Source organism: Nematolebias whitei, chromosome 16 (genome assembly GCF_014905685.2).
Source record: "Nematolebias whitei isolate Nwh7 chromosome 16, NemWhi1, whole genome shotgun sequence".
NCBI classification, from domain to species: domain Eukaryota; kingdom Metazoa; phylum Chordata; class Actinopteri; order Cyprinodontiformes; family Rivulidae; genus Nematolebias; species Nematolebias whitei.
The window spans coordinates 37,708,602-37,723,076 of record NC_056513.1 but is presented as its reverse complement, the minus strand read 5'-3'; the positions used below and the strand labels follow the sequence as shown (position 1 = coordinate 37,723,076).

At 42.5% G+C, this 14,475-nt stretch overlaps 1 protein-coding gene across 1 annotated transcript in view; it reads right to left on the bottom strand.

Annotated features, from left to right (window-relative positions):
• Positions 1-468: 468 nt before the first annotated feature.
• acox1 (acyl-CoA oxidase 1, palmitoyl) overlaps positions 469-14,475 on the bottom strand; it is a 26,748-nt gene continuing 12,741 nt past the window's right edge. The window contains exons 4-10 of the mRNA XM_037689878.1: positions 10,596-10,703; positions 8,558-8,677; positions 8,358-8,473; positions 4,754-4,923; positions 3,678-3,840; positions 1,814-2,004; positions 469-652 (exon numbers count right to left, since the gene is read on the bottom strand). Coding sequence (XP_037545806.1) covers positions 469-652; positions 1,814-2,004; positions 3,678-3,840; positions 4,754-4,923; positions 8,358-8,473; positions 8,558-8,677; positions 10,596-10,703 — 1,052 coding nt within the window. The remainder of the gene's footprint in view (positions 653-1,813; positions 2,005-3,677; positions 3,841-4,753; positions 4,924-8,357; positions 8,474-8,557; positions 8,678-10,595; positions 10,704-14,475) is intronic.

Sequence of the window (14,475 nt, the reverse complement as noted above, 5' to 3'; positions counted from 1 at the left end):
CAAAGAGCAAACATTTCACACCCTGATGCCTACACACAGCCACACATTACAAAGAACAGTTGATTTTTTAAAATAAATCTTCAGGAACAAGACCGTATTGTTATTAATTTGTTATAAAATGGTCTTAAACAAACTGTAGGAATGGTCGCCATCACCCCCTCATCCTTGGCCTTTCATTGTTCCGTTTGAACGTAACGAGCTACATTTTGTTGGAGACTCTTTGTGCTCATCACAGCTGACACTCTCTGGCAAATGGATTTAGAAATGACTAAAGAGTGATGTAATCAGCGGAAGATATCATGTTCCTCAGAAAAGATGTACAGGTGCCAGCTGAGAGCAACAGTCTGGAGCAGCAGAACCCACCAGACACCGTCACATGACAAGACTAATCAATTAATGGGAACTCGCACTTATTATGTTTCCTGTTATTTTGAACGAGATAATTAAAGAAACAGGAAGTGTTGGCTCTTACAGGGCGGCACGTTGTTTGTAAACTTCCACCAGGCTGCTCAGGTCGTTGACGTCGACCACCGGTGGTCTGGCAGCGACGGCGTGCGGCTGCAGCCTCCGGTCCTGTGACTCGTTCAGGTACGACACGATGCCACTGAGCTGCTGGCCTGCTTTAGCCTGCCGGTAGCTCTTCACTAAATATCTGCACACAAATAAATATATCAGAGTGAAAGATTTTCATTAGTGTCCGTGGGGAAACTACACAAAAGTACAAACATTTTTTGGCGAAAGCTGAAAAGACGCTCACATAACATGTTCTCTAAGAACGTTCTAGTTGATTATCAGTGATTGTTTTAGTTCAAAGCTGCTGTTCAGCCACTGAGGTCAGTTTTTAACAGTGATGAGGTTTACATTTTTAGAGCTTAGCTTAGAGAATATGTGTCAAACTCGAGGCCCGGGGGCCAAATGTGGCCCTCAGTGACATCTTATCTGGCCCTCAAGATGTTATTTTAAATGTAAAATATATTTATCGCTTTACTTTTTTCAGTAATCTTTGATTATGATGTCAAAACTGCAACAGAGAACGTCAAATGAGACTAATCAAACTCTTGTCGAGGAACCTGCAACCAAGAAAAGATGCTGGGTATTTAACTTGAGTTAATATAGATTCTGAAATTGGCCCTTAGTTTGAAAAAGGTTTTAATTTTGGCCCCCTTTTTGTAAGCGAGTTTGACACCCCTGGCTTAGAGCCACTGAAGCTTTGTGTCCTCTGAAACAACACAACAAACGGTACTTTGTGTCTGTGTCAGTGGGGACAGTGCTTAATAAAATCCGTTTGTTTTTTTCAGCAGTGTGTCAACCAGTGCGTGTGAGAGCAGCTTTATAGTTAAATGTGTTTCAGGCTCTCTGCATCTTGTTTCATTCTGACTCCCAGCATCTTTATCGTTTCTGTGTGAACGTCACATTACATAAAACAGAGGTTTCTGAAACTCCTTTCAGTGACACGTCATCACGTGGCAGGTCTCTAAAGCAGAACTGCTGACCTTTACAGTGTTGAAAATACAAACGATGTCATGGTGGATGTGTCTTGTGTTTGTTCTGGGAGGATTAGTAATCGCAGCGTTTGTGGCACAATACCTGTAAGAGTGCTGCGTGGGTGTTTAAGTCGGAATACTTCTACGTCCAGACCTTTTCATGTTAAATGGCACAGAAAAACTTATTTCTATGTTCTTCAGTGAGAATATTTGCTAATAACAAGTGTACTCTTCACCCTGAACTGAACCCCTGGTGTATAAATACTCTCGCAAACATGTGGTGGTGAAACCATGACGGGATGAGGACTTTGTGCATTGCTGTATGTTACCTGGCAGTCTGCAGCATCATGACTGTGTTCTCGCCCTCGTAGGTGCATGTTGGGGTGAACTCGACGTAAATGTCTGGCAAGGCACTGCATCGGGAGTAACCGTGGCCTCCGCATGACATGCGGCACACTTCGATCCCTGAGCTGGTTTCCCACGTGGTGAAAGCCTTCAGACCCGCAGAGAGGGCATGGAGCTGCAGATCAAAAGGCAAACAAGATAAATACCTTTAAAGCAGGGGTGCCCAATTCATCGATCACGATCTACCTGTCGATCACCAAGGCATTATGGGTAGACGGCATGGCATTAAAAAATAATAATAAATAAAATAGACGTCCGCCTATCATCCATCCCAACTAAGAAATTTGTCAGTTGACAGACATACAGGGCAGCCAGTCACAGCCCTCATTCTCTCATACTACCGTACGTCTCAAAGTGGAGATTTTTCTCTGACTGGGAAGTCGCACATGCACACTGCAGGCGGCTGCAGTCCAAAGTTTTTCTGCGCTAACAAGAGTTCTAATAAATGTCAGAGAGCAGAGTGTTTTTGTGCTGCTCACACTTGCATGATGGAGCAAAACTAATAAAATCCAGTTACAAAGAGACGTTAGTGTGTTCACCAGTCTGGACTAACTGACACGCAGACGCCGTCTTATTTATCCCCTCCTTTTCTGTGCACGTTCAATAAACACAACACACACCTCATCTCAGAACATCTTTACTCAGCACATATGACAGATGAGGTCAAAATACTGTCACTTTAAAGTAACAGTACTATAGTTCATAAGTTCTTGTCTGGCAACCCGACTGACATGGAAATTACAACATTTCTCATGTAAACCTGCTCAGTTTTTGTTTATTATTCCCAATAAACATTGAAAAACGCTAAGTTTCCAGAGTTAGTTCTCATGTAAACGAGGCAGATCACTTTGACTTGATCATTTTAAAAGGAGCTCGCATGAAGAAAAAGTCTGGATCTAAACAAATGTCTGCTTTGATTCTCAGTCTGTGAGTCCTCTGCTATGTCCATGCATTACCTGGTGATTAATTAATAATTAATGCAGCTATCAAAGAGACGACTGCTTCCTCCAAGCTTCAGGTTGTGTTTATCAGTTTTAATGAAAGTGATTCCTCTACAACTAATTTTAATGGACTTTGCCTCTACTTGTGCTGTCACTTTACGTCAGCAGTGTATTCTTTGTATTTTGGTGCTAGAAAACCTAACAATTAATTTTAATAAAAGTTTAAGAAATTAACCATGGGAGGTACATCTACAGCTGAGTAACTTTTGGAGTCAAAGTCTGCCGCAGCCAATTCATTTTAGGAAACCCAGAAATGGCTCTGACAGCCAGTTTTACAGATACTGAGCAAATGTTGTGGTAGAAGCTGGAAGTCTTCATCACGTAATCTGAGTGCAACACATCTAACAAGATTTCATAATAACACACATGAGATTACACATGTCATGGTTTGGTCTAACCCGTTTGTTAACGTAGCATGATTTTAGTCTAAAACGTTGGTATTAAAGGCGACGGGTGATATGCATTCTTTAAGGTACATGTGTCCAATGCTGGTCCTCCAGGGCCACTATCCAATAGGTTTTACCAGTTTCCTGCTCCAGCACACCTGATTCAATGGTTAAATTACCTCTTAAAGTTCTGCAGAAGCCTGCTGATCATTGGTTTAAATCATGGGTGACGGAGCAGAGAAACATCTAAAGCAGGACAGTGGCCCTTCAGGACCCCTGCTTTAAGGAATCCTAGGCCTTTAACGTTTTGCCGTTAAACTGGAACATAATGATTACATTAATGGTTTTCATATAAAAAATGATTATTTTCAACAACTCTGAAAGACTGTGCTCATCAGTACCTCAGGCATCTCACTAAAATCCCCGTCATTGATGTCCCCGGAGATGCGGTGGTACGTTTGTGTCATGTACTGGCCGATGAACGTGAAGGCGTAGGCCGTGGCCAGCAGAGGGAACAGTTTGTACTGCTGCGTCTGGTAGTCGAGGATCTGAGGTTCTGGCTCTCTGCGGATCAGAAACACACACGGGTTGGAGGGTTTCCTGCACTTCTGTTTGACAGAATGACTGTTTCTGAAGAACAGCAACAATATTGTGGAGTTAAATGTCAGAAGTCAACGGAACAAAATACACAGCGCGTCTTTAGAGTCGGTTATTTTTAAATAAGCAGTTTTCATAATCATTTATAAGTTATAAGCAGCACGGTGGATCAGTAGGTAGAGCTGTTGCCTCTCAGCGAGAATGTTGCTGGATCAGATCCTGGCCGGGGACCTTCCTGGGTGGAGTTTGCATGTTCTCTCCGTGCATGTGTGTGTTTTCTACAGGTACTCCAGTTTCCTCCCACAGACCAAAAACATGCATGTTAGACTGATTGGTAACTCTAAATTGTGTCTAGGTGTGAGTGAGAGAGTGAATGGTTGTTTGTCTCAATGTGTCCCTGTGATGAACTGGAGACCTGTCCAGGGTGTCCCCCGCCTCTTGTACAGTGTCTACTGGAAATAGACACCAGTGACCCAAAAAGGAAGAAGTGGGTAAAGATGATGGTTGGATGGATGGATTTATAAATCATGTGAATCATTGTGAAAGTTAGCATGTACCAAGTAGACAAAACCTAAAATCAAACATGTTGAAAGTTCTTCTTTGATCAGAAGTTTCACAATTTTATAACAAAAGATTCTAGTTTTTCTTTGTCTAAAATAAGTAAACCAATCATGTAAACAGCCAAAACATGGAAATAAAAACCATAGATAATAAGATATATCACTCTATTGTGAGTACTTAGTCCTAAGCAGGTGTTACTGTTCTTGCACTTCGCCTCTCTAAAGTCTATTTGATGGAGGTTAACAGAGCTTTTCACTCGTAGTTACTGATTCAACGTGTACTCAAGAGTTAATCTGTGCTGTGAATTGTGCTGACTGACCCCGGTCGGATCTCTGACTGGCGACGGACGGTGCTGTAGCGGATGGCGATGGTGCAGGCCTTGGAGAGGGCCTGAGCTGACTCCCGAACGATCATGGAGCGGACAAACACCATGGTGCCGTAGGTCAGTTTGGAACTGGGCGGCTTCACATACGAGCCATCGGGCTCCACCTGGTGGAGAGAGTCAAGACTTACAAAAGGTGCTCCAGAAGTTGGTTTTAATTTATTTTACACATTACATAACCTCATAAGACCCGAACTCTTGCATGACATGCATTATTAATTCATATAATGTCCACATATGTGGATGCCAGGTTGTCCACAGGACTTCAGAAGGAACCCCCCCACCCACCCCCCAACATAAGAGGATAAGAGGATCTGCGGTGGAAGTGGTCTCCAGCTACAAGTACTTGAAGTACTTGGGTGTGCACTTGAATGTCAACCTGAGCTGTGGCAACAACACCACCAGCCTGATCAAGAAAGCTCATCAGAGACTCTACTTCCTCAGACGGTTGAGGCGAGCTGGTCTGGGAAGCTCAGTCCTCACCTCCTTCTACAGGTGTGCAGTGGAGAGCATCTTGTGCTCCAGCATCAACGTGTGGCATGGAGGCTGCACAGCTGCAGAAAGAAAAGCTTTGCAGAGAGTGGTGAAGGCTGCACAGAAGATGTTGGAGTCAGTCTCCCCACCATCACAGACATTTACACCTCCAGATGCAGGAAGAGAGCTGCCTGCATCATGAAGGGCCCCACTCACCCAGCACACACACTTTTTGCCCCACTCCCCTCAGGAAGGAGGTTAAGGAGCATTAAGTGTAGAACCACTAGACTGAGGAACAGCTTCTACCCTGAGGCTGTTAGACTCATGAATCTCTAACCAGAATAATCACTGTGAAAAGAAAACCCATCATGTTGCTGCTGATCCGTTTCATGTTGCTGTTGATCCGTTTCATGTTGATGTGTTCATGCGTGCTCATCTGCTCACACAGACTCATGTTCATGCTGCTGTTCGACGTAATGTTTTTATGCTGTTACTGCTTAGTGTATTATTTAATTGATGTATTTCTTAGTTCATATCTTAGATCTTATTACCGTTTTTCTTTCACATTTTATTGTTGGATGTAACTGGGACCCTGTGTACATAATCTCGTTCCATCACATGTACCAAATGTGATGTGTATGACAAATAAATGTCACTGACTCTGATATGTGGATGTCAGATCCTAGGAGGTTAATAAAATTACGATGAAGTTCACGGCTGTGAAAACTACATCCTCAAGATGCTTGTTCTGTGTATCTGCAGTAACTTCACCTGCTGCAAACGGTACATTTGAGAACAAGCCGACCATCGTTTCAGCTCTGCAAACGTTACAAGCACCTTTCTGATAGGCGAATCAGAATTCAGCCATGTGAGGTGAATTCTGTATATCATGTCAAAAGATGAGTAAATAAGGAAGTCAGGAGTCCATCTTTTAATTGTTGTGTTGTGTCAGACCTTACAACAGGGGGAAACCTCAAACATCCAGCTCACTGTTCAACCCACAGCTCTGCATGTAGCTGCTTAATGGTTCACCGCAACAAACATATTCTTGTTGAGCAACTTTGTTTTTAAGACGGAAGTAAACAAAACCTCACACCGGGGCTTCGCTATAATAACTTTGGTGCTGAGAATCCCCACGACGCAGACAGATTTCACAAGCTGAGGAGCATGAGCCCTGATTTTGTTTATAAAATGGGGGTGTCCTTATCATTATAAGAGCAGAAAATGTAATTGATAAGCCCCCAGTATACTCCCGCGTACGTCCGTTCACGTGTACGTATGCGTGTACTGTACGCAGAGGGTTCAGACTTCATACTCGAGCGTACACCCTGAGCGGCTGCAGTCAGCTCCACAGACAAGGGGCGTTTACCTTCGGGACAAATTGAGGTCACCAATTGGTCATTTGCTGACACGCCTACTGGACTGATTGACAGGTCTAAAAAAAAAAAAAAAAAAAACGAGAGCCGGCAGCCTCAGCGGCGTTCTGTGTTTGAATGTTGGTAATAACAAGATCTAAAAAATTTTTTTTTTAAACGGAGCGCTGGTCCTGCAGCCCACATATCAGGCCAGCCCAACAGGAAATCTCCAGACACTCCCACAGCCATGCTGGACCTGAGTTTATAATTCATTTGTGACAAATTCTTTCATTTCTCACCATTTCAGTCATGGCATCAACGGAGGAGGAAGAGATCATTTGCCTTTTGGCAAAAACAAAAGAAAGGGCCAGATCAGGGATGAAGAAGGAGAATTTAATACATTGGTGTCGCACAATAAACTGTCCGTCGTTGAGCAGTTTATTGCACGACACCGCGTACACGGTCGTAAAAATTTAGCTTTGCACGACATGCCCTGCGGGGGTACGCTCGTACCTCCGCGTACGTACGAGTGTATCTCAGCGTATGGACGTACGTGGGAGTATACTGGGGGCGTAATGGTGTTAGATAGGAGACCAGGGTTTAAGCCCCGTTAAAGGTTAGCATTCACAGCTAAATGCTATGATGTAAACATAAAGCTGGATACAGACGTTAATAAACTTTTACTTTTAGGCCGTATAGCCAAAATAAAAAGTCTCCAGGTTGATTTCAACATCATCTGCATGTTTGTTTGTATTCACAGTTTTGATTATTTGAACCCCATCTTCATTCCGTCCAATTCACTGCAGCAAAAAGTGCAGCAAAGTTTAAAACTACAAAAACTATAATAACAAATAAATGTGTTGTCATCTTCAGAACACCGAGAGGTGAGGAGCTGCAGCCACGTTGGACTGAACCAACTCAAAGCTGAGGGAGTGTAGAAAGGAGCGATTCTTTTCTATATATGATCAATTTGAACTATTTTTAGCTTGTTAATAAAAAACATTATTATCTTATTGCTGAGAGCGATAACATGCTTTTAGATTAAAAAAAGAGGCAGCAAAAATAAAAAGCCGTACCCTGCTCACCTGCTCCATTGACTGTTTTACTGTTACTAATGCACACGTGTCAGTATTTTGCAATGCATTGTGGTCTAGATATATTCATGCCTACTTCCAGTTTGTTGACACACATTTAGTCTAACAGCGTTCATATGTACCTACGTTTCTGCAGTCGTTTCAGCACCCGGCAACATTGAGGACATTTTGTTCTCACGATGTAAAATACCCATCAAACTCATTTTTAAATATGTTTGTATATAAAAGTCAATAAAAAAGAACAGGTGTGAAGGAGCAAAACACTAGAGATGAACACTGACCTTGAATAAACAGCTGTGAACCTATTTGGCCATTTGGTGCCTGATTTAATCGTGCACATCAGCAACAGTAGACATGTCAACAGATCAGGCGTTTCAAACAGTGAGCAGAACTGAAAGCTGGCGCACGGACACAATGAGGAAAGTGTGCGCACAAAAAATTCAGATTTATCCAACAGTGCTCTTGTCTAGACTGTTATTCATTTTGTCAAAATAATGCGGAAAACGAGCAAATATAGGGTGCAAACAATCAGAAACGGAGCGGAAAGTCAAAGACGTGCACGTTTAGTGAATCAAGCCTTCAGTGTTTTAAAATAGCAGCTCAGAAAAATCACTTCACCTTAGCATATTTCATGAGCATGTTCTCCCGAGGAATCCTCACGTTCTCCAGTTTCAAGAAGCCGTTGTCGACTTCATTAAAACCAAACTTGGGACCGATATCACCAACTACAATACCTACAAGGAAAACACAAAAGGTGTGTTACAAGGACGAAAACACAGAAAAACATCAGACCCAGGAAAACTGCACACACTGTTCACCTGGCAGAGGTTTGTGTGTGGTCATGTGACGAACAGGTACGATGAAAGCATGCAGACCGTGGTAGTTTCCAAGACTGTAGAGCTGGGCCAGGACTATGGCGTGGTTGGAGGTCTTCCCAACTGGAAAGAGAGAGCAGATTAAAATCTTCTTGTTTATGTTGCAGTGTTCTCTGACGGAGGCAGCACCTGCTGGCGCCACCTAAATTATGGAAGCACCTCAGGTTAGCCACGAGTCAAAGGGTGGTCAAGGTTTTCTTGGTTCACTACAGCAGCATGAGAGCGATGCACACATGGGCTGTGATGAGCCGGCAGCAAAAACAAAACCACCGTAAGTTTGTTTGATCTGCTAAATTACCTCCATGTAGTTCAACAGGCCGTCTGCTACATCTTCAGGAGAAAACATTCTGAGGAGACGTTCATACTAAGATCTGGGCTTATGATCCTCTGATAAACACCATGCTGGTGTTATGTAGAGTTTTGTTCACGCTTCAAGATCTGATTTCCTCATTCTTCTAAACCTCTATCATTTTAAGCAGTGCTTTTAATAAAGTATGAACATTTTACATCTTTTTTTTTTTGCTGTAGCAGGAAAACATCTGGTGGCTGGAAATTTACTGTAAAGTCTAAACGGGGGAGCACAGCTCAATACAACACCCATTCTGCTGAGTTTTACCACAGCTTGTTTCCAGGACACTTTGTAGATAATGATAAAGAATAATCAGACGAGTTCGTACAGATTAATTTTCCACTTTAGTAGGTCTACTTGTTCAATTGTTTTTTAACACAAATATTTAATCAATCCCATGGCAGGAGGTCAATGCATGTAATCATCCAGATGTGGTGAAAACGACTTGCCGAGTTCAAAACGAGCAAAACGGACAAGAAAGGAGATTTTAGTGAATTAGAAGGTTGGTGGTGTCAGACTGGTTCAAGACTACAGCATGCCAACAGTGTCACAAATAACCACTCGTTACAAAAAGGTCTGTAAATCCCATTTAACACGCAACATGTCAAACCTTGAAGCAGAAGACCACCAGGGGCCAGTACTGTCCGCTCAGAACAGGAAACTGAGCCTACAGTTCACACGGGGTCACCAGAACTGGACAAGAGATTTGCCTGGACTTCAATGATCTCCATCGTTACAGATCCAGTCTAGTACCTCTGGGATGTGGTTGACCAGTTGACAAATCTGCAGCGACTGTGTGATGCTACTGTCAAGGGAATGTGTATTCATTCACTCAGCATGCTCTAATATTTTACTTATTTTGTAGACTTCATGACTTTGCCTGCTGTCTCTTGCTGGTATTAAAAATATTAAAATGTTCCACGATCTTTTCTCTGTATTATAATCAGATGCGAGCGGTCAGAGAAGAGTAAATAACAGGAGCTTCATTTGCTGTGCTGTAGTTGGATCTTTAACATGTATTTTACTTTAATTTGCAAGTTTTTCTTTACATTTACCGTAGTTTTTGTGGTACACGATAAACGCCAAAGTTGACTGTTAAAAACATAAAAGAAAATGGTAGGTTATGATTTATTTTTTATTGTAGTTCAGAAACACTGATAAATTAGTAAAACGATTATTTTCACACACAAATAGTAATGAGTGGCAGCCCTCCATTAGTCCAGCTCCAAACTCTGTAACCACCTCAACTTCAAAAATAAGTGTTTTAATCTCACGTCTTTGGTACCGTGATGTTAAACTCAGGATGTGCCAAGATGTACTAAAGTACACAGATTTAAAATACCGCGACTGTCGCCTTGTACCCTTTTTTACTTTGGAAAGGGAAAAAAATCCACGATGCGTTCAAAGACGTTTAGCATCAACAGGAAAAATTCCTTTTTTTATTTACTTTTAAACCTAAAAATGCTGACAGATTTCAAACTAATGCCGGGGACAAAGGTCGAGGACAAATATCAGGGACAGACATCAAAGACAAACGTCAGGGACAAAGGTCGGGGACAAATATCAGGGACAGACATCAAAGACAAACGTCAGGGACAAACGTCAGGGACACGACAGTGTGGATGAGCTTACGTCCTCCGGGCCACCACTTGATGGAGCTGACTGTGGGAGAGTTCAGGACGAACTCCTGGGTGGCTGGATCGAATGTGGCGGTGGTCTCCAGGCCTCTGAGGTGAGTTCCTAAAGTCAAACAACAGAATCAAAGACCACCAAACACATGAAGGAAGAGAACACAAGAACATTAGGTATGTACTGCATTAAAACCGTTGTGTTACCATATTTACAGTTTCTGAAAAAAGCTAAACATTATTACTTATTTACATTATTGGAATTAAATTTCATAAAACCTTAGTATCAATCAACAAGAAATAAATATGAAATATAAAAACATGACACAGAACAGCACGAGAACATTTAGCCGATTAGAGTAAAACATTCACGCATTTTACATCTGAACTCATTTTACTTCAAAGTAAAAGTTGAATTTAGATTTTGTTTGAAACTGAACACAGTGAGGTGGTGCTTCTTGTAGTGTTTGACAGATCTTAACATGCAAGCATCCACTGACAGCGTCACTAACGGCAGCAGTGGAGAACGACGTTTGAGGCGTCGCAGCTAAAGACAAATAAATAAATGCATAAATAAATACAGTCGAAGGCTCTAAGAAGGGACAGAGGCTATTCTACAAGTCTACACAAAAACTCAAGGAAGAATTTTTATTTTTTAAACTTGGTTAACGTTTAGTTGCTGTGGAAGTTCACAATAATGACAGTAAAATGTAATTAATTCCCAAACACATATGAATCATAAACATTTGACATATGTGCATTTAATGTTGGGGAGTGGTGGAACAGTGGTTAAAGAAGGAGAGTCTGTGATCGGAAGGTCACAGGTTCAATTCCCTGGACTGACAACATTAAAAATGGGTGGAAAAGGTGAAGCACCCACACCTGCTTCCACCCTCATTTGCTCCACTCTGGGCCCTTGAGCAAGGCCCTTAACCCCCACCATTTGCCCCCCGGGTGTCCTAGATAGCAGCTCTCTGCTCCACACAGAGGGCTGTGGTAGCTCGGTGGTCTGTGGTTGTGTCAGGAAGAACATCTGGTGTAAAAAATAATTGCCAAGTGTTTGTGCAATTTATTTTGCTGAGGTGACCCCAGAAGAAGGGAGGATATATATTCAACCTCTAAAACACAACACTGTGGAGTCAGAGTTTGAGGCATGGAGTGTTTCGGGTCCCTCTCCATGACTTTGGTACATGGGGTCCCAGCAGCTTCTGTCCAATTTACTATAAATTAAATCAACTAAATATTTAACATCTGAAGGTAATGTTGGGGCTGAATACATATGCACATGCCACTTTTTGATTTTATTTTTAACAATTGTTTTCCACCCCCAACTGAACCATTTTAATTTGAATTATTCTGGTAAAATCATTGATTTTAAATTAAAAATTCAGTTCAACTCGAGATTGTTCAGTATCAAAACAGAAGGAAAAGCAAAATGAATAAATTCAATTCAAAAATACTTTCTTATTAATCCTAAAGGTAAATTAAATGTTGTAACTCATGATGGCAGCATGGTGGCGCAACTGGTGGAGCTGTTGCCTCTCAGCAAGCAGGTCCTTGGTTCAAATCCCGGTCCAGGGGCCTTTCTGGGTGGAGTTTGCATGTTCTCTCCGTGCATGCGTGGGTTTTCTCCGGGTGCTCTTGTTTCCTCCCACAGTCCAAAAACATGCATGTTAGGCTGATTGGTAACTCTAAATTGTCCCTAGGTGTGAGTGAGACAGTGAATGGTTGTTTGTCTTGTTTGTCTCCATGTGTCCCTGTGATGGACTTGCGATCCATCCAGGGTGTCCCCCGCCCCTCACACAGTGATTGCTGGACATGTGCACCGGCGACCCCCATGATCCAAAATGGAAGAAGTGGGTAAAGATAATGGATGGATGGATGAAACTCATCATCCTGGTTTCATTAAAGAGTTGTTCTGCAGTAAAAGATATGCAGCATCTTGCTGCAAACACTGAAGGACTTCAGCTTCCTCAAGAAGTACAGTCTGCTCTGTCCCTTCTTGTAGACGCTTCACTGTTGCATCTCCAGTCCAGTCTATTGTCCAGGTGAACCCCAAGGTATTTATACTTCACCACCTCCACTTCTTCTCCCATGATGGAAATAGGGTTGGACCTGTTCCTGATTCTCCTGAAATCTACAATCATCTCCTTTGTTTTGTTCACATTCAAGATGAGATGACTGTTTCCACACCATGCCACAAAGCGGTCCACCAGTTCCCTGTCCTCAGCTTCTTGTCCATCTCTGATACACCCGACCACTGCAGAGTCATCAGAATATTTCTGCAGATGACAGGAGTCTGTTTTGTACTGGAAATCTGAGGTGTACAGAGTGAAAAGGAATGGTGAGAGTACAGTCCCCTGTGGTGCTCCTGACCACCTGGTTAGACACACAACCCTTCAGTCTCACAAACTGTGGTCTGTCCGTCAGGTAGTCTTTGATCCAGGTGATTGTTGAGGCCTCCACCTGAGTCTTCTGGAGTTTCTGACAAAGCAAATCAGGCTGGATTGTGTTAAATGCACTGGAGAAATCAAAGAACATGACTCTCACAGTGCTGACTGCCTTTTCTAGATGACAGTGAGTCTGCTGAAGCAGGTGTATGATGGCATCTTCAACTCCAAGTCCACGCTGATAAGCAAACTGCAGTGGGTCCTGATATGTGCTTGTTTGTTTAGTCAGGTGGGTCAGCAGAAGTCTCTCTAGGACCTTCATGATGTGGGATGTCAGGGCAACAGGTCTATAGTCATTGAGGACTGATGGGTGAGTTTTCTTTGGTACTGGAACAAGACAGGATGTTTTCCACAACACTGGAATCTTCTCCTGGGTCAGGCTAAGGTTGAAGAGGTGCTGCAGAACCCCACAGAGCTGCTCTGCACAGACCTTCAGTACTCTGGGGCTGACACCATCTGGACCTGCAGCCTTATTCTGGTTCAGTCTCTCCAGCTGCTTCCTCACCTGACTTGTAGAGACGCAGATGGAGGCAAAGGAGGTATCAGCATCTTCTGATTTGGTTGAAGACCAACATGTAGAAGAAGAAGGATCCATGACTGAGGTGGTAGATACAATATTTGAGGTGTGACAGGACAGCCTTGGGTCAATGGAGGGTGGTATATCTGTTTGGCTGTAGACAAGAGAGGAGGATGCTGAGCTTGTTCCTGAACTGAACCTATTGAAGAACGTGTTCAGTTCATTGGCTCTGTCCAGGCTTCCATCCTTCTGATCCTCCTTCTGCTTGAAGCCTGTGATCTGTTTCATCCCTGACCACACCTCTGTGATATTGTTCTGCTGGAGTTTGCTCTCCAGCTTCTTCTTGTACACCTCCTTGCTGTTTCTTATCTTGACTTTTAGTTGCTTCTGTGTACTCCTCAATAATTCTCTGTCTCCCTCCCTGAAGGCTCTTTTTTTCTTACTTTTGCGAAGAAAATTAATGAATTACGTTTTTTCATTATTTACAAGACAATCATCAAAATTACAAGAAATAAATGCTGAAATAATTCACTATGTGAATCCATGCAAAATATGAGCTTCACTTTCTGAAATGATTGACAAGAAATACTGAACTTTTTCATGATGTTCTAATTTTCTGAGATGCACCTGTAAGAGTCCTGTTAAGGTTCCCTTATTGTACAAATGTCTATTTACAGTTTGAGTACAAACAAAAGCTAGTTGGGCAAATGTCCTCAAAATGGATTTTCTGCTCTCAGTCATCTCAAGACTGTGCTGCTAACAGAACCATGGTGCTAACAGAACCATGGTGCTAACAGAACCACTCTGCAAACAGAACCACACTGCAAACAGAACCACTCTGCTAACAGAACCACACTGCTAACAGAACCTCACTGCTAACAGTACCATGATGCTAACAGAACCACACTGCTAACAGT